A 19,878-nucleotide genomic window follows, 5' to 3' on the forward strand; every position below is an offset into this window, starting at 1 on the left:
GCAAATAAAGAATGCGAAGGACAGCGCCCAGATGAGGCCCACAAGTCGCACTGGAAGTATAAGGGTCTATTGTTTTTTTACCTTGAGACAGGGACCATGCCGAAAGAACTACATTTGAAGGGGGTGCGCAATAACGTAAGAGACGATAAGGCAGAAAATTCAGAAACTAGACCGAGTTTCATTTTAGTTCAGTATACGAAAAATTGTTGTCAAGAGCACGGTCCGTTTTACAGACTGCATTATGAAGAGACACAATGGAAATTTCAAATATAATGTAAGTAAATCTTTACACGCTTTTATACCGGAATGAAGATTTAATGAATGGATGCATGAATAAATTAATGAATGAAGAGCTAGGAAAAGCAAGTAAAACGTGTTCGTAGTGGGCACATGGGCATGCAGGTCCACTGGTCTCACCGATCTCGGTCCTTGGCCCAGCCACTTTTCCCTGCACTGCCTACCTGCACTACGGGACTGTCTCTGTATCCTTCAGCCCCTTCTCCCGGCATTTACCTTGCACTTGCCACCAGCTGGCCCTATTATTTAATTTGTATTCAACTAACCATGTACAGCCCTTCCCCATGCGTGATCAGAAAGACACCTGGCCTAGTAGGATCGTTGTCTGTCTGCCCTTGTTCCCCACCTGCCTCGTCACGCCTAGAAACACTTGAGTATAGGCGCGTTACAAATGCCATATCATATATCATATCATTCCTCACGCATGTAGACTAACTGTCGTTTATCATTGTGTGTTGGCCTCGATTTATTTTGTTACCTTTCGCATTGATTTTAGAGCTGAACATACTCCATTGAACTATCCTTGCAAGCAAATAGTTTCTGATCGGCTGTAATAAATAAAATAAGTAATATTAATGAAGATCGGCTGGCGAGACTAATTATAATTTTTTTGTTTTCATAACAGGTATTTGCTCCCCTTCTGCTACTGCCATCGGTTTGAGACACCAGCAGATGGCTTTTACAGTAGACACCTGCAGCTTCGTGTGAACAACTGGAGCACACTAACAATGTTATGGGACGATCGCCAAGGGCCCACATGCCCTTACGCTGTACTAGTGGCTAGAAGCAACATATCAACCTTTACGATGGACTAGTGCCTAGTTGATGGAACAGCCTTGCGGTTCACCGTGCTTCCAAAGTGCTTCTTTTAACGAAAAGCAACACCCTGTGTACCATGGCGGATACAGATAAAATAAAATAAATGGCTTTCGGAGTTCATATGGCAATTGCTGAATATTCTCTAAACATTTAATGTAAAATAAATGTACTTTACCAAATGTACCGTGTTGCTGTTTGATTTTAAAGTACAGTTTCATATTCCGAATTGTGGCGCGCTGTGTTGTGAGATGGTCTGTGTTGGTTTCCGGGTTCTGTGTGGAGTCGCGTAGAAGACAACTGGGCGCATTTGCCTACGCAGAACAGTAACGTCACGGAGAGAGGCGGGGGAATATGAATGTTTTGATAATGTCAGGCTCAGGGGCGGGGGAATTGATTTAGTGCCGCAAAAGCAGGTCAGCCAGGGCGATCGGGGAAAAGATAGGATTATCAGAAAATGGCGGCTCCCTGGTGCTTGTTTTCGCGTGCGTTTAATGGACGAAAACTCAGGTAAGGTCCATAGGAAAGTTTTCTAAAATCGAGCCACTTAGGCTTAAAAAAACATGGCCGACCCGTAGGGACAATAAAAAATTTTACTAGACCATGCCTTTAATATTGACGTACTACTGATTTCATGGCAACTGCATATTGTTTACTGCTATACTTTCACATTCTCAGTGTTCAAAATTGTTTATCCTTCATCACAAAAATTTAGGACTTGGACACCACATCTTGAGTACTACAGGAAAAGCTCCATTTTGGAAAATGTGGGCAAGAATTGGAAATGTATTGATGTCCCTTTTTACAATGGCTAGAACAGGTGATTTCTATATCTGTGGTTGTGGTTGGAATGCACACTGATTAGTGGTGAATTAGATGGTAAAAGATTTTGTTAGAAAATGCCAGTGAAAATCCAGCAAAATGTCACTTGGCTTAGTCATCAGCCAAGTACCTCGTCTTTCAAGTGGGAAATGGCCCGGTTTTGCCCCAAACCAGTAAGGTAGGGACCGTCCAAAGTGTCAAGTATCCCATTACTAAGAAAGGAAACCTCAGTATTGCAAGGTCTGGTGGGGTATTATCAAAGATTATCTCCACCTTCTCTGAGTTAACGGCCCTCTTGACAGACAAGCTGACTAATGCTCATGCCAACACACAAGTGGGACCACTGAGCTCAATTGGCCTTTGAGAGACTGAAAACGGCCCTCTGTAAAAGCCAAGACTTGATTGTGGCGGTCTTCATTGAGGAATTCCTGTTACAGACATATCCTTCCTCAGTGGGAGTGGGAGCGGCCCTTTCACAGACCCACGAGGGGGAGGAGCGCCTGTTCTATTCATCAGCTGCAAAGTCTTCACAAGGGAGAAGCATTATCTGGTAATGAAACTGGAATATCTGGCAATCCAGTGGGCCATACACAGCATCCTGCGAATGTATCTATTAGAAAAGAAATGTAGGCTAATAACAGTAACATGCACCCTTATGTGGGTGGCCCAGAAAAGGGACAGCAACCCTCACATTATAAGATGGCTCCTGCCCCTCCAACCATATTCCATCATGGCTGAACACTGTGACAGCTCTAAAGAAGCCAATGTAAATTTCCTTTCACAGTCTCCTCAGTCAGCCAGAAGCATAGGGGAGGATGCAGACTTGGAAGAAAGAGTAGAGGAGAATTGCTGAAGGAGTGTGCAAGGTGAGGTATTGGTTGGTGCATGAAAGTGGTACTGTGGTTTCAGTGTGCATGTAAGGTGTTTAAGTGGGACTAACAGAGGGAGAACAGGGAGTTAATGAGAAGGTAACTGGGAAAGTAAAAGGTGAGTGAATGTGAGAGAAAGTGTGGTTGGAGTGTAGTAGAGGGAGAGTAGTGGTAGAGGAGTAGAGAGGGGGGAGTAGCATTAGTGGGGAGAGGGAATAGTAGTGGCAGTGTGGAGATGGGACAGTAGCATTGGTATGAAGGAGAGAGAGAGAGAGTAGTAGGGAGTAAGGTCGGTGGATGGAGTTAGGCAATCGAGAGAGGAACATTACAGGGAGAGAACAGGGTGTGGGAGGGAGATAGAGATGAGATGGTGGGTGGAGTTGTAGAGAGGAGATTAGAAGGAAGAAAGAGAGAGAGAAAGAGAGAGAGAGGGAAAGAGAGAGAGAGAGAGGGAGAGAGAGAGAGAGAGAGAGAGAGAGAGAGAGAGGTTGGAGGGAGGCACACCCTTTAGTGGGCCTCTGTACTCTTCTAAAACTTTCTTTGAGAGTTGGTGTGTTCAAGAGGCTCTCTGTGACACATTTCTGGAACAGCCACTTCCTCATTAGTCTCTACTATTTTTAGATTAAGCCCATACTGTGCTAATTTTAATTTAATATTTTAACAGCTGCATTTTATGATGTAGTTTCCACAGAATGATCACCAGATTGTTATTGAAACTAACACAAGTATTCATGCCTTCTGTGATAAGAGACGTGTAACATTTTGGTCACTGTTTTCAATTACAGCATGGTGACATAGCCTTTCATCCTCCTGTCCTGTGTGGTCCTAATAGTCCTTGTTAGGCAGAGCAATATTCAATGGCAATACTCTAGTGAACACCTTTGAAAATAAGACAATCTGTTTGTGTACATGATGAATAATTCACTTTGTATATAAACATTTAAGGATGTCTGTGCAAGCCCTTCTCCTATGCTGGCCTTGCAAGCATACAGGAAATCCCATAGCTTTGCTCACAGCCACATAGCCTCATGCTCTGCTCTTACAGAATCCCAGAGCAGAGCTTGCACCCCTGGGCAGGCAAGGGAGCTGTGCGGGGATCACATAGCAGGGCAGAACCAAGCAGGGGTGGTAGCTGAGCAGGGAAACATACAGCAGGGCTGTGGGAATGAGCACAGGGGACATTGTAAGTGAGGAGACACAGAGCCAAGCAGGGGTGTTGCTAGGTCTGGAAAAGACCCGGGGCTACGCTTATGTCGGGACTGTCGGGACTCAGGGCTAGCTAGCCTTTTGGTTGTAGCCCCTGAGATTCTATCCGGGGCTACAACCAAAAGACCAGGGGCTATAGCCCCTTAGCCCCCTCCACCCCTAGCAACGCCTATGGAGCCAAGCAGGGGTGGGAGTTGAGCAGGCAACCTCAAAACAGTACAGAGATGAGTAGATGAATGCAGAGTGGGGAAGCAGCAATGACTAGTGGGGACTGCTGGAAAGGGTGAGACACTGTCTACTCAAAGGAACCAGGAGGTAACCCCCAAGGCTAAGCTGTAGAATGCACAAAGGAGCAGCTGGAACAAGCAATGAGGGCTTCTAGAAGGGTGAGAGGGCACTGCCTCACAGGAATGGGAATTCACATTAGGCTGAGTAAAGAACAGCCTCAAAGCTCACACAAAGTGATGCTATGTCAGCATAACATACACTGCTGCTGGTTAGTTAGAAGTGCAAATCAAACGCTAGATGTCTCCCGTTCGGCAACAATACACTTCCGGTGTACACAGCAAAATACACCTAGAAAACACACCTGCACAGATGACAGTAACTGCTGGTTCTGCATGCACATCAACAGCTGAGCACAACGCCTGTCTTTTCTCTCTTTCTCCCCTAACCAACCAACCCCGCTTTATTTCAGAATCACGAGAGCACCTAGAAACAATAGAAATGACAGTGGTGCTCAGCATAAATCAACATAATATAGCATAACATAACATGACATACTCGTAAAATGTTCCCCAACGTGAGTACTACATATTTTGAATATCCTAGGCAACTGATGGGGAAAAATATTAGACATGAAGTTCATAAAAAATACATCGTTGTGTAATAAAACATGATTTTACATAAACACTACAAATGCATTCTATAAAAAGTAATACATATATATTTAAATACACAACAATATTTAATTAAATATTGCATTCTGATTGTCCTCTCCTTGCACGGATGCCCTTGTTAGAGTCTGTCTTTTGATCCGGGTTGTGAGTTGGGCTGTGAACTGTAGTTGTTTTTGCACTTCGATTCGTATGATATTCCGGGCGCACAGATTATTATCCTAGAAGAACAGGAAGAAATGGTTAATAGCGCAAATGGACCAAATAGACACACATTTTGAATGCAGGCTCCTGAAAGTGATAATGTGGGTATTTCACTCGTGTATGTCTCCTCGACTGTTGTTCCTCTGTCATTAGTCCTCCCACATTATAAATTAGGTTTTTATTGTCACTTTTCAAGACACCTTTATGTTACTTATGCATAAATGAATGAATTCAGAGTTTCTATAAAACCAATGGTCTTCTTAGCACCGTCTATGGACCACCCCCATACCAATGAATATATTCGAGGAATCCCTTTGGTGATAAATGAGGCAGTACATTACCAAAGCGTGTATGTGCCATTCCTGACACTTCTTTCATTTTTTCTGCCAGGCCTATGGTTCCACATTATGTGTCAGGTAACGTTAGTGAATACCGCTATTTAGGGCATGCTTTCAGGGTGTGAAATACTGGGCCAATTCCGTCACATTGGCAATTATACACACAGATGTTAGATATGATCTAATAGTCTGCTGGGGTCACGGATAGGGTGAACTGGCTTGAATGCAATGTTGGGGATAAATAAATACTCGGGGAAAGCACAGTAACTGCCCAGGTAAACCACCTGAAGGAAAGTCCCAGGTGCCCTAGTGACTCTAAAGAGCCACCTCCAATGTAACGTTTGGGGACCCCTATGGAGTTACGGGGCAAATGGGAAGAGGAAAGAAACAAAACACAGCATCCCTGCAGGGACATCATTTCACGAAAATGCCAGGTGTAGTGGAAGTGACATCACACGACCCTTGACCTCTGATGACATCACAGGAAGTGATGTAATTTCACCCTACCCGGAGTGACACTTTCTCCCTTCTCCCCATCCATGCACTTGCGCGATCTGAATGACACCTGGCCTAGTAGGATCGTTGTCTGTCTTCCCACTGTTTCCCCTCCCATGCCTAGTCGCGCCTTGAAACACTTGTGTATAGGCACGTTATAAATGCTATATCATATCATATCATATCATATCATATCACGGGAAGTGATGGAACACGATCTTTCACTGCTTGACAAAACAGGAAGTTGCATCACATAGCATTGTTCTTAAGTACACTACACAAAATATGGTTACGATATCACTATAATGTGATATACATTTCATACAAAAATGGATCACCATATGTATCATTAAGATCAGTGTGTAAAGGCCCATATTACCAAATGACTGTGCATGCAAGAAGACGTCCATAGAACAACTGATAATGATGTGTTATTATACAGCACTTACGCTTAAGCGCTTTATATAGAACAAATATACATACAATATCACCCAACCTGTGTTGGTACTCATTTATCGACTTCAGAAGGATGAAAGGCTGAGTTGAGGTCTTTAAGAACAGACTAAATCAGTGACGCATCCCTTGAAGTGTACCTGAAATAAACCAGTAATGAGTTTAGCAATTATTGTATAGAACTCCAGAAAGACAAATGCTTTGTTATTCCTATTATTTCTTATTATGGGTCACTGCTGAAAGTGTTAGACTTGTGGAACCCCTGCTTATTTTTAAGAGGCCTGAACAAGAAAGCAAGCCACTCCTGAAGCAAAGAGCCACATGGAGCTGGCCATAGCCCAGGTAGATGCAGTTAAAAATAAAAAAAAAAAGATTTTGAATTCTTTTATTTTATTTTTAGAGGTAGCAAGGGAGACCTCAGGGGCCACAGTTGCGACCCCTGGCGACTCCTAAATGACGGCCCTGCACCCCTGCAAAACGAAAGTAGAAACAAGTGAATATAAAATCTAGGGGCATACTCCCCATGAGTTGCCCGGGGAGAATAGGGGCCAAACAAAAGGAAACCACGACTGGAAAGGAGCAGCAAGAGTGGAAGGAAACCTACAGGGAAATGAGAAAAAGTACCCTGTGAAAGGGTCCAAGGAGCAAGCCACAAAACTGTGAGGGAAAGTAAAAATGAGAATACAAATTTAGAAGGAAAATAATTCAAAAAGGGGTAGACCGGAACAGACCAGAACAACAAAGTTGAAAGGCTAAGAGTGAAAGGTAAATCTGCCTCTTGAGCTGCCCTACCCTTGTTGGTCTGGAAGTACAAAACCACACTTCCGGGTACTCTGGACCTCACTGTCCACAACAGCCGCCTTATTTGAATTGGAAGAATCTAAAACCACCCTGCCACCTATTGCCTCGCATCCTACCACTGCTAGCCCTGCATGTACACCACGGTGCAGTTGGCCAAAGTCTCGAGACTACACTGAGCCTGCCTGCTACATGTGGCAAGGGAAGGACCCACGAACGGAACCTATCCAGAGTCAATGAAGCTTCCAGGCGAGGCAGAGGATATAGATGACTCAGTAGATGGTCTACAAGGGGGATCTCAATGCGTCTGCTGATTGCCTGGCCCAGAGCAATGGCGCACCAATGGGGTCAGCCAGCTGACCTCTGTGCCTGGAAACCCTTGCTCTGGGGCATTTCATCAGGGTGTTATTATGATGGTGGGTGTCGTGGAAGGCTCCACCATCCCTTAGTTGGCCCTTAATGCACCAATGATGCCCCACCATTTATTGCGTTACAGCTGAGACCCTCCACTTTGTGAGTGTGCGTCTGCTGTGTTCAGGGTGCACTAATCAATTGAAAGGTTCTATGACTGACAGGGCATGGTTAATATAAATTGCACCACTGAGTCAAATAATTGCTAATTGATATGGGGCAACATAACACAATGTGGGATCACAATGTGAGCACAAACCTAATTTAATTCTGAACGCTGATGTATAAAGATGTTTAGCTATGCGCACACTCATGGCAGAAATGATCCAATCACCTGCTGATGTGTGATAGGTGTGAGAAAATGTAAGGTATGAACCAAGCACACACCAATGTGCTATATGAAGTAAATACACATTGACACCTAATAAGAGCCAAGCAGATACAGAAGACAAAACAATGACATCTAAATATACTTTGATATCATTTATAAGATAAAGGCACATTTATCTGTAAAGTTGTCATGTAAGTTAGTTCACTATGGCACTGTATATAATCTATCTCCTGGCATGAGCTTAAGACACACCATTCATTAAGTAGAGAGACAGCTGCTATCCAGCTGCCACTGACAAGGATCCGAGTCAATTTATGCTCTATCGAAAACTGTGAACAATTTTAAGAAGTGTCCAAATTACCTTTTCGGAAGATATCTCTAACAGCTTGCTGAAATATTCATGTATTCCTTTCTGTATTTCCCATTGTAGACTTGAGGGCATCTGATTCATCGAAGTCTGAAAAATAGGAACATTTTCTTGAGAGTGCCACTAGAAATCAATAACAGTTCATCAAACTTCCCAAATGTAGACATTGAACCAAACCGAGGACCATCCTTGGACATGATAAATATGAAACCTTTAAAGGATCACAGTTCCAGAAGACAAAGACATTGATCATGAGCAATTGAAAGAGAAAAGGGTCTTTCATTCCTACCATTGGAGAAAGATGGTGCACAAATATGCATTGGAAAAAAAATTAAAATGCACCTTCCGGGACATGATGGAATGCATCCAATTGTAGATATGCTAATGGAAGCAGGTTATATATATTGCTTAAATGTGCATTTGTATTTAAAATGAGAAATCCTAATAATAAAATGTAATAATAATACAGTGTCAATCTTCTCAGGCATCAAGGGCTGTTGAGTCAGCTGATGGATTAGTCATGACAACATTATGATCTCCCTGATCCTAATATAACCTATCTAGAGGTATGCATCTGCATGCACCTATGTGCGTGGCCACCTCTTGATTGCCCTCAATATTATAGTTGTGCATGCAAAGTGTGTGTGTTAGATTATTGTGATTCGATGATTCATACTGTGGTGAAAATGGCTGATTGATTAAATGAGGTGTTCTGTAACAGGAAATGCTATGTTTTCATTGGTTGAAAGCAAAATCATATGTTTGAAGAAAGAAATCTAAGAAATTGCAAAATGTTACTTACACAATCCCTCAGATCCTCCATCTGGCGATGAAGATGTGTTTGAAAAGTCTCCAGAGTTTTGCTGTTGCTTCCAAGTAAATCGTGAAGCTTGCTGTAAAACCTGTTGATTTGATGTGTCACCTCAAGGAGTGTAAGAACGGCTGACTCAACCTTCACACGCATACAGAGCAAAGCATTAAAGTCTTATTAAATCCAAGACTATGGTGACATACTTATTAAAAACCAGTGCCCATGAGAATTTGTATAATCTTTCATAAGAGATAATTAGTGCTTAACATGACATTGCCTGTGGGAGGGTAATTTTAAGGTGACTGTGAGTCACGCGTACACTTCATCAATTACATCTATACTCAGCAATTACCTGCAAATGAAAATATGAAGGAACTTGACAAATAAATGAGACTGTAGTGACTGTGTCTTCAGATGTCATGGCTATATGGCACTCCTCAGTCCTGTCCTTGCCATTATCTGTCTACTCTTCCTTTAGAATTCCAAGGCTTTGTGTGTGTGGCTTGTGGAGGTGGAGGAAGAGGGGGGCAACAATGAAAACTGAGTCCCTTTAATGGAGATGTATTAGTAGGTGGTAGAGGTTGACTAATTAAGACATTACAGGGCCCAGCTCTGTCTTTTAGCATTTTAGCACCGCATCTGGTGCTATGCTGACTATGCGCTACAACCACAAATTCATAGTGAGGGGATGCAGTAGATTTAGACATTCAGTTTCATTGGGTATACCTGAAACTGACAACATTTACCTGATGAGATCAATGGTAAAGTGCATAGGGTGCTACTACTGTTTAAAGCTGGAAACATATACAATCAACCAGACTCATGTATGCAGCATTTTCATTATTTGATTAACACATGAGTGTCTTCTAGTCTGGTGTTCTTGTGATTGCATTTTCTTCTAAAGAGCAATAAAGGCAGCACATTCTGCTCACACAGTTCAGTAGAAGACAGGATGAAATGTTAAGCAAGGCCTCTTTTTATCATATTGTTATCTGACAGACTTTGCCCACATTTCTGCACAACGAGTCTTGGACAAGTAGTCATGAGTAAGTGAAAAGGCATAATTAGAAAATCTACTCTGCAACAAGGCATCTCCCTCTTAAAAGAAGAGATGCACGAATGGGAAAATGTTCAGTTTGTTAAACAGCCATTTTGAAGGGATGATGGAGATTTGTAGACTTTGAAAATTAAAGAGCCACCCCTTCTGCCCTCCAGAATGGGCGTGGGTTCTTGAAGGGAGATAAAGAAAGGACTTTTTGTAAATATTTGAGAGTTTTATGCATTTTTCTAATTTGGACATCTATTGAAATATTGGTCAAACTGAACAAGTGACAAGGCTGCAATCCTTTTTCAAAAAATATGAACCACCCTACTTAATGTGATGTGCACATTAATCTTTCTGTAGTTTGGGTTGTTTTGTGCAGTGGTTTCTAAAAATAAAAGGCATGGGAATCTACGCTGGTCCTTAGTTCCTAGCCTTTTTACACTCATTACACAAAATAATTGGTAATGCCAGCCGACTTGTGGCTGGAATTACTCCCTATCGGTTCTGTAAAGGTTTTACTGTTGTAAACAACGGACATGGGTGCTTCGCCTACTTTCAGCACAGAGACGTTACTCTCAGTCCACCAGGTCTGTGCTGAAAAGCCAATGGAAATAGCATTGCTCATACCTGCCAGGTGCAGTGCTTGTCCCTGCTTATGAAATAGCATTGCTCATACCTTTCAGGTGCAGGTCTTGTCCCTGCTTATGAAATAGCATTGCTCATACCTGCCAGGTGCAGTGCTTTTCCCTGCTTATGAAATAGCATTGCTCATACCTGCCGGGTGCAGTGATTGTCCCTGCTTATGAAATAGCATTGCTCATACCTTTCAGGTGCAGGTCTTGTCCCTGCTTATGAACTTATTTGCTGGAAATGTTGACACCGAATTTCAAATAATCCTCAAAATGTTCATCTGGGTTGTGGTTTGCCTTCACCAATCCCTAATCTTTAAATACCCATTCCCTCTCTGACCTTCTGACCCCAGTGCTGCAGTCCTTCATTAAGAGTGGTCTAGAGGCATCTCTTACGGCGATGATACCATGTATTGACCAAAAGTAAGTTATATGTCCATGTTACGCGTATCTATTAACACTGGTGTATCCTCAGAAGACCCCTACTCTGGCAAACATCAAAATGTGTACCTTAGGGTTCCCCAATTCCCTAAAAGCTTACACATGTATTTGTAATATTGATACACCACCTGCACTTGTTCAGTTGTGGGCAAGTCTTTCTCATACCAATATGACGCTCAAACGTTCTCTTCTGAATTTGAAACACTTGAAATCTCTTTGCATGTTCAATGTCCAGGTGCATGTCACCCCCACCTATTCTTCTCACTGTTTCCTATATGTGCAATATTATTTCTAGACATACCCACTGCAGTTGCAACATACTTTAAGTACACAATACTCTTTGTTCCAAATGATGCTACTGCCTTACATTTTGTCCGAAGAAGCAGCCTTTACCTCTGTTGTGTTGTAGATATGACCATTGTTTGGAGGAGCCACTGTTCTGTTCATGCATTGCAGAGGAAAGACCTCTCCCTGCCCCTGAAACCAGAGACGACTTTCCTTACGAACAGTCATTGGGATTTTCTGTTTATGAATATGCTTTATTATTTTCACTGTTATGGGAAGGACATGAATACCAAGTTTTTACCTTCATGGAAATACATGTATGTCTGTCCTTTCATCGCAAACCTTTTGAAACGTAGTCAATGTGTAGTGGTGCAACCCCTTACTACACTGTATCCTTCTTAACACATGCATAGCACGGACCACAAGATAAAGTGAAACCTCCTTTTCCCCCGAACTAAGCCTGTCCTTTATCCCTGCAGTTGAATGCAGTGGCACAAAATACCCACTAAAAATCCCCTGCACCTTTAAAATTCACACACAGTGAAACTGACCAGAGCCCTGACACTGACAAGACTTGATTACTGCAATGCCATATTTCTGTGATCACCCAATAATGTTCTCTTTACTCTTCAACCTCTCATGATTAAAGGGGCTGGATTGATCCTGTGGCATAATCTTTGTGATCCCATTGCACCCGTTCTTTGAATAAAAGTCACTTAGCCTTAATCACAAATTGCTTTGTGGTTGAAGCCCAATTTTATGTTTTATTTATTTATCTTTGATTTACATGGTAAGTGCACACTGTGAATGGAGCCACTTTTGTGCTTCCTGGGGTCACAAGTGGAAGGAGCGAGATGAAGGGAACATTGATATTCAAAGCCTTGCCACATTCAGAGCAGGTAGATGCCAGGGGCGGGTCAGGGGGATAGGTCAACAGACAAACACATGTGCCCACACTAAATCACAATAGGCCATGGGTAGTACAAGAAATAACATCATCACGAACCTAGGAGTGCAATAGTGAGAAGCTCAGGAGGGTGGACACCGTTCAAGTCAACAGACAGGACATTTAGGGCCACACCTCTCTGACTGATGTTCAAGAAATATGTAACATCAACATCTTTAAGACAGATATCCCTTGGAGGGGTGGTCCCTCCAACCATCACAGGAATTACACATGCTGCTGAAACCTTAGCAGCACAAGGCTCCAAAGTATGGAATAGTTTGAGTCCAGTTCTGAAGACTGAAAGGAGCTACACACTGTGTAAACTACTCATAGTTGACCTCCATGCACATGCCTTCTATTCCTAACCCACATGCCGCACAGTGTCAGGCAGCTGTATTGCCCTCATCCCTCGGGCGAGCATCCCTCACCCATTATTGACACCCAATTACTTTTTCTAGTAATGTCTCGACTTTTGGCCATTGTCATCCCTCAATTAGAAGCACCTGGATAGCAATGAATGTTGCTACCGAAATCACTGTGACTGGGTGTACAGCCCCATCACCAGCCCCCGGTCACTGTCCTTTCCCTTTGTACTTCATTTTGATTTCCTTGACTGCTGCTATTCATAACTACAGTGATTGTATTATTGTGCCCTTTCCTTCTCCACCCTTAAGCTCAGCAGCACCAGGAAGGTGCTACTGCTCCGCAAGTGTGAGTGTGTATCAATCATCACTAAAACACGTTCCAATAAAAAAGACCAATCAATTCACACATTTAAAAATTAAATTGCAGATAGCAGCCAATGTGAGAAACCTGCACCAGAACTCAGAAACACAAATTCAAAGCTGTATTTCCAAAATATACATTTGAAATGTGTTTATATCAGTATATGTGAGTGCCTGTGCTTACAGCTCTATGTGGAACACACATCAATGATAGTTCTTATGTTGTTATGTTCATGCAATAAAACATGTATGACAGCTGACACTGTTGCTCACATTGGTCAATATTTGTGTTGTACTTGCTACACAAATACAACACAAATAGTGTGTACTGTGCACTTTGAATGGAAACATATTTTAAGTCATTTAGGTAAAAATCATAACTATTTATGGAAAAGTCAATTAACGAGAATGGTTTATAATAGTGTTTTCGGTTCCATGTCATTTCACCGTCGGAAATCACTTTGAAGTAATTTACTTCGAAGGGATTACTGCACAATTTTACTGCACATTTTCTTTTTAGAATTGGGGGGGGGTACCATCATTACCCTCTTCCCCTTCACTACTACCCCTACCAAAAGCCCCTCACCACCCCCTTTTTATCCCTAAACCCAGAACTCCATATATATTTCTAAGTATTTCGAAGTAATATGATTTCCGTCGCTGAAACCATGCAATATGGTTTATTCCATTATATTTCATACAATGACTGGGAATACTGCCTGTCAGATTTTCCTGAAGATGGGAGAATATGTTTGAGTATCATCCTGGGAAAAGCTAACTATTCATGTACCTGTTACTTCTCTCTGTTTCCAAATTTGGTCACTGATCTTTTTTTTTACAGAACAGCATTTGTTGTAATGTTCTTAAAGGCATGGTCTAGTACAAAAATTTATTTAAAAAATAGATAGGCAACATAAAAAAAAATACTAGCATTCTCTTTTTTAAAACTTCCTATGTAAAATTTTGAGCTATTCAGGCTCAAAATTCGCAAAAGCAAGCAAATGGGCGCATCCATTTTGTGAAATGGATGCCCGCCTGTGCTGGCCTTTGCTTTTGCGGCACTAATGAAGGAAAAGCCAGCCAGCTGTACTAAACAAAAGCTACCGCTGGGTGGCTTTCCCTTCATTAGTGCTGTACGCGGAGGACGGGGACCGGAGACCAGAGCAGGAAAGCTGCAGCTGAATCTCTGAATGTGCAATAGGGTAAACATATTATGTGCCTGTAAATGTGAGATAGATTTTTATATTTCTAATGTGAGACATGTGATGCAATAGGCCGGGGGAGGGGTGGGGTAAATGGTGGAGTGAGGGAGGGATATTGCCAGTGCATTCTGAATCCAACCAGAGTGTTCCACAAATATTCACGAGTCACCAATCCTTTGGAGAGGTGATCACAAATACTTGTCAGGGTAACAGTAGGACTAACCATTACAATCAACCCATTGGAAACAATGTCATGCTATATGGAAACAATCTAAACGAGGGGCTAAGTTTGTGAAGTTGAAGACTGCTATGTAACAAGCAAGAACATCTCACTGTAGAATCTTCTTTAGTTCAATATTCCCACATTTGCCACCTGCACATTTACAAAAGCGAGCAATTAATGGACACTGCATTTCTGAAGGCACATTCTCTCTTAAACAAACAAGTTCATGTTGGCGTTTTTGACGTAGAAAGGAAAGTAGTGTAAATGAAACCTTAACATATGAACTGATTCAGGCATTGCCTATAACCCCAGGGCATCTGAATAGGGTGGGTGAACCTACTCATTTCCAACAGTATTTGTTTTGCAGAAACAAATGCACCCCTGAGCAGTACCCCACAAGGGTAAAGCCGCTTTAACTGTTAAATGAGACTTTTGAAAATATGCCCTCATTGCATGACAAATCTATGGACAGATTTACGAAAGCGTTTTTCAATGAGGAAATCCCATTATTAAACGCTTGCAAATCAGGCCCTCCATGGTTCCATGAGGGAACAGTTGGTCTTTTGATTAACACATTGGAAGCAACGTGCCTAACATTTTAGCAAACAATATTGCATTTCCTTCAAATTAAAAACATATATTTACAACATTAAACTACCGATGGTAGCATTTTTAAAATCCTTAATAGCTCTCACAACATAAAACTCTCACACTAGCTTATTTTAAATGTACAAACCACTTGTACAATCTCTTGCAAAGTCTGTCTTACTATTTGAAATTATACCAAACAATACCAAATTTAAAGTGTGAGTCATTTTTTGTTTACTCTCTACAAATAATGTTGATGATACTTTATCAATGAATATTAGCCTTAATACAGCTGTGGACATTGGTTACAATTTTTTGTGCAGAGGATTTATAAGTGAGTTTTAGACAATAAAGCAATTATAAAGTATCTGAAGTGCAGGATTCAGACAGGAGTGAACAGAAAATCACATGCTTCAGTAAGGTCCTGCAAGGCCTCGGAGAGAAGCATGTCATTTCTTTCTTATTAATTATTTCTGATTATTCTAAAACTGAGCGGGCACATAGGGCCTGATGAAGAGTTTGTATTGTTACCACCTGTGGTAATTACTGGGTGCCTCGAAAGGTCTCATGTCGACCTTTCCATTATTCCCCCTTTTTGAGTCCAGGACTCTGTGTGATACAGTGATTACCGCATGTGTTAATTTACCATCTGTGATCATTACTGCATGGAATGCATGTCATGTTTTTGTGTGGAGGGATACTTCCACACAAGAGCAGGTGGAAATGAGAGCACCTGATAATGGTAATAAATGGGTGTTTTACCACTATCGCCAAACTCTTAATCAGGGCCATTATGCTTTCGACAGATCACATGGCCCAAGGATATTGATGAAGCCTTGGAAACTGTTTTTAATCGTGGCTAATATGATCCCATGGCGATGATGAGTCAGACCAGAACCCTGCACATGTCAAGTGACCGTAATTTCGGGATTTCCAACTATGTGCAAAAGTTATGTGAGTCGCAAGCAAAGGGTGAGTAGACAATGTGCCTTTATTTATTTATTTATTTATTTATTTATTTATTTATTTATTTGTCGGTCATTTGGGACTGTAAGGATAAATGCCATTTTCCTTTGCATTAACAAGGAGGATGATAAAGGGGGAGCTGTATGCAAACTTTTGAATGTTAACCAAACTTCTTTTCAAGAAAACTTGGGCATGCTGCTCTCTGAACAAATGTAGAACCTAGCGCATGAGTTATTCTTGTATATTGCCCCATTCAGAAAATCAGGGACATTATTTGTGGAATAATGCATTAGGCTGTATACAGACTGATGGGATGGCAGTGCTAGCCCAGGTCTTCTCCCTGGATCTCTTTGCTGTTTATATTTTATATGGTTTTATTACACGCCGAAAACCCGATGGGTATCAGGGTGTGGGAACATGAAACACACAGAACAAAACAAATTACACTGAGCCGAAAGTGGTATAGCAAATAAAAGATATATTAATGACTATTCAAACAGATGTGTTTTCAAGCCCTTTTTCGAAAATAAGCCAGGTTACAATCCAGGTGTAAATTCAACAGAAGCGTATTCCAGAGGGAGGATGGGGTATACGGGAAGGATTTCCCGTTTGCTTTCATCCGTTTGGGTTGTGGACAATTTAGCAGCATAGTATTGCTTGAACATAAGGTTTTAACTGCTTGGTAGGTATTGGTTCCTTTCTTCAGGTATTAAAGGACGGTACTGTATACAGCTTTATGGGTGAGAACTGTGTAGAGACCTCCATAGTTGGAATGTTGTGACTCGCTAAGGTCGTGCGCGCTCTCTGTATGCTGGTGAGCGAGAGCCGCGTGACCGGAGGCGAGGCAGTTGGAGTTTGAATGTGTAGCGCTGGCTGGGGCTCCGGGGAGCTCCGTAATAAAGCAAACCTCTACACCAAAATCTACGGTGTCAACGTGCCACCTTCATTTGGCGATGAGGAACGGAGCTCGCCACGGAGCCGGCGGGGTGTCCCTTCGGAGAGGAGCAGTGAGCGGTGCGTGCCGGGACGTCTGCGAAGAAGGCCGCGCAATACGGAGAGGTGTGGGACCGCAGGGGGACTGTCTCCGCAGCAGTTGACAGCGAGGTGCTGCAGGGGGACGGTCTCCGCGGCGGGCGAGGAGTGTGGCGCTCTTCGCTGTCCCTGCCTCGGCTCACTAAATAGAGTTTGAGCCTGCGCAACTGTTCCGGATTGTTGCCGCCCACCGCAGCCCTCATTGGATATTAAGGTGAGGAGCAGAGGGGGAGTGGGGACACAATCAACAAGAGGGGGGCATTCAAGAGAAAGGACTGGTCACAGGACCACCTGGAAGAGAGAACTGTGCCACCCTGAGGTGATACTATAAAAAAGAAAAGGAAAGGGTATAGTGCCATCCAGTGGACACAACTTGGATATAGGTGGTTTGGGACTATTGAACTGTAGCCAGAGCATACAAGGAAGCAGAGACATTGTGAGAGGAGGGTGGAAGGAAGAGCCAGTTGGAGACTGGCAAAGAGTAGAGGATACAATAAGAAGCTCAAGTCTAGGAAAGTGAGCAGTGTAGTTAGGGAGTAACTAAAACAAGATAAAATATAAAGATGGCAGCAGCGAGTATGTCACCACCACCGCCGTTCCTGTCAGAACCAGGTACCCCACCAATAAGATGGGACAGGTGTAAGAAGTTGTTTGATACTTACCTGATTGCCATAGAAGGTGATAAATTTGCATGTGCAAGGAAAGAAGCAATTTTACTTCACAATTTAGGAACTGAGGGCAGAAGCGTCTATGATGGACTGCCTGATCTTCCGCAGCAGGGCCAAGGAGAAATGGATCAATACTCTATGGCAGAGAGGAAATTGGAAGTACATTTTGAAGCTAAGAAGACCATAACGTTTGAGAGGCATAAATTCTTCCAGAGGGTACAAGGTCCACAAGAACCAGTGGAGAATTTTATTGCAGCACTGAGGTCGCTTAGCCATACATGTGAGTTTGGACCACTCACAGACTCTCTGATAAGGGACCAATTGGTCCGATGCACGAATAATGTGAAGATACAAGAGAGGCTGTTATCGAAAGATGCATAGCTAGAGTCAGCCATAGACACGGCAAGAAGTATTGAACAGACCCATAAGTACATGTCAACTATGAAAGGAGACAAGCCGGAGGGGGAAGTGGCGGCGGTGAAGGGGTTCTGAAAGGGGGTCCTGAACAAAGAAATAAGGTGCTACAAGTGTAGGAGCAACCGCCACATTTCTAGAAGCATGTTTTGCCCGGCCAAGAATATCTCCTGTCTGAAATGCAAGAAGAAGGGTCATTTCGCGAGAGTTTGTCGTGAATCGGGAGTGGTGCAGAATATTAAAGCAGGTGGGAGAGTACCTGAACAAGAGGAAGATCAAGCAATGGGACTGAGCGGCCAGGCAAAGCATGTGCTGGAGATATCAGAAGTCTCTAATAAAGGAGGTGCGCCTACAGATGTGTTCATGATCAATGGAAGAATAGTGACAATGAAGGTGGACAGTTGTTCACCATGGACTTTAATGTCAAAGGCAACATTTCTGGGTTGCATGCAAGGAGATATAAGACTGTTGAGGGAGCCCGATATCGAGCCCTATGCATATGGGAACGTGAGAATTGAAATTGTGGGGATGTTCTAGGCTTCCATTAAGTATAAAGGAAGAAGCTGCAAATCACAAATATACGTTACTCAAGAAGGTTCATCACTCCTGGGATGGGGTGAACAGTGGAAGTTGGGAATAAGAATACAAGCGAATGCAGAAAGGCCAATTGATGTGGCAGAATTAAAGGACAAGTGGGAGAAGGAATACCCGAAAGTGTTTAGAGAGGAATTGGGGATGTTGAAAGGATTGTAGCATCAGCGTCAGCTGAATGTGGGCGCCACTCCAAAGTTGCACAAGGTGAGGCCGATGCCTCATGAAGTGGGTGAGAAGCTAAAAGTAGAAGTGGAGTCGTTACTTCAAAGAGGGATAATAGAGAAGAGTGAAAGCTCGGAATGGCTGTCACCGGTAGTGGTGGCCATGAAGTCGAATGGAGACATTAGACTGTGTGTAGATCTGCGAGATCTCAATAGGAATATCTTAATTGATAGTCATCCCCTGCCAATAATTGGTGACCAGTTATCTGTGCTTAACAATGCCAAGGTATTTTCAGTTATTGATCTTTCTCAAGCATACCATCAGATTCCACTATAGGAGGATTGTCAACACTTGATGGCATTCATTACGGTGTTTGGAACATTTAAGTATTGCAGGATGCCGTTTGGACTCGCGTCGGCAGCAGCGGTATTCCAAAGGGTGATGGAGACAGTGATGAACGGAGTCAAAAACATTATTGTGTTCCAAGATGATATTATGATTTATGCTAGTTCCATTGAAGAGCATGATGAAGTGTTGAGACAGGTGTTGAACAGGTTGAGTGAGGCAGGATTGACGGTAAAAAGAAGTAAGTGTAAGATTGCGGTAAGCAAGGTAGAATATCTCGGCCATGAGATAGATGAACAGGGAGTGAGACCTAAGAGGAGTCTAGCAGAGGCAGTACAATGTGCACCAGTGCCGAAGGATAAAGAACAAGTGAAATCATTTTTAGGTTTGGCCGAGTATTATCACAAGTTTGTGAAAGATTTTGCCAAAGTGTCCATTCCTCTTAGAATGTTACTCAAGAAGGGTGCGAGATTTGAATGGTCAGCAGATTGTGAAGTGG

General features: G+C 42.6%; 1 protein-coding gene across 1 annotated transcript in view; it reads right to left on the minus strand.

The window, feature by feature from the left end:
* Window positions 1-4,977: 4,977 nt before the first annotated feature.
* The window catches only part of LOC138520423 (uncharacterized), a 201,969-nt gene continuing 187,068 nt past the window's right edge, over window positions 4,978-19,878 (minus strand). The window contains exons 6-8 of the mRNA XM_069632821.1: window positions 9,106-9,255; window positions 8,298-8,393; window positions 4,978-5,127 (exon numbers count right to left, since the gene is read on the minus strand). Of these exons, the coding sequence (XP_069488922.1) occupies window positions 4,978-5,127; window positions 8,298-8,393; window positions 9,106-9,255 (396 nt within the window). The remainder of the gene's footprint in view (window positions 5,128-8,297; window positions 8,394-9,105; window positions 9,256-19,878) is intronic.

This window comes from Ambystoma mexicanum, chromosome 13, assembly GCF_040938575.1.
Source record: "Ambystoma mexicanum isolate Mex_15411 chromosome 13, UKY_AmexF1_1, whole genome shotgun sequence".
Taxonomy (NCBI): Eukaryota; Metazoa; Chordata; class Amphibia; order Caudata; family Ambystomatidae; genus Ambystoma; species Ambystoma mexicanum.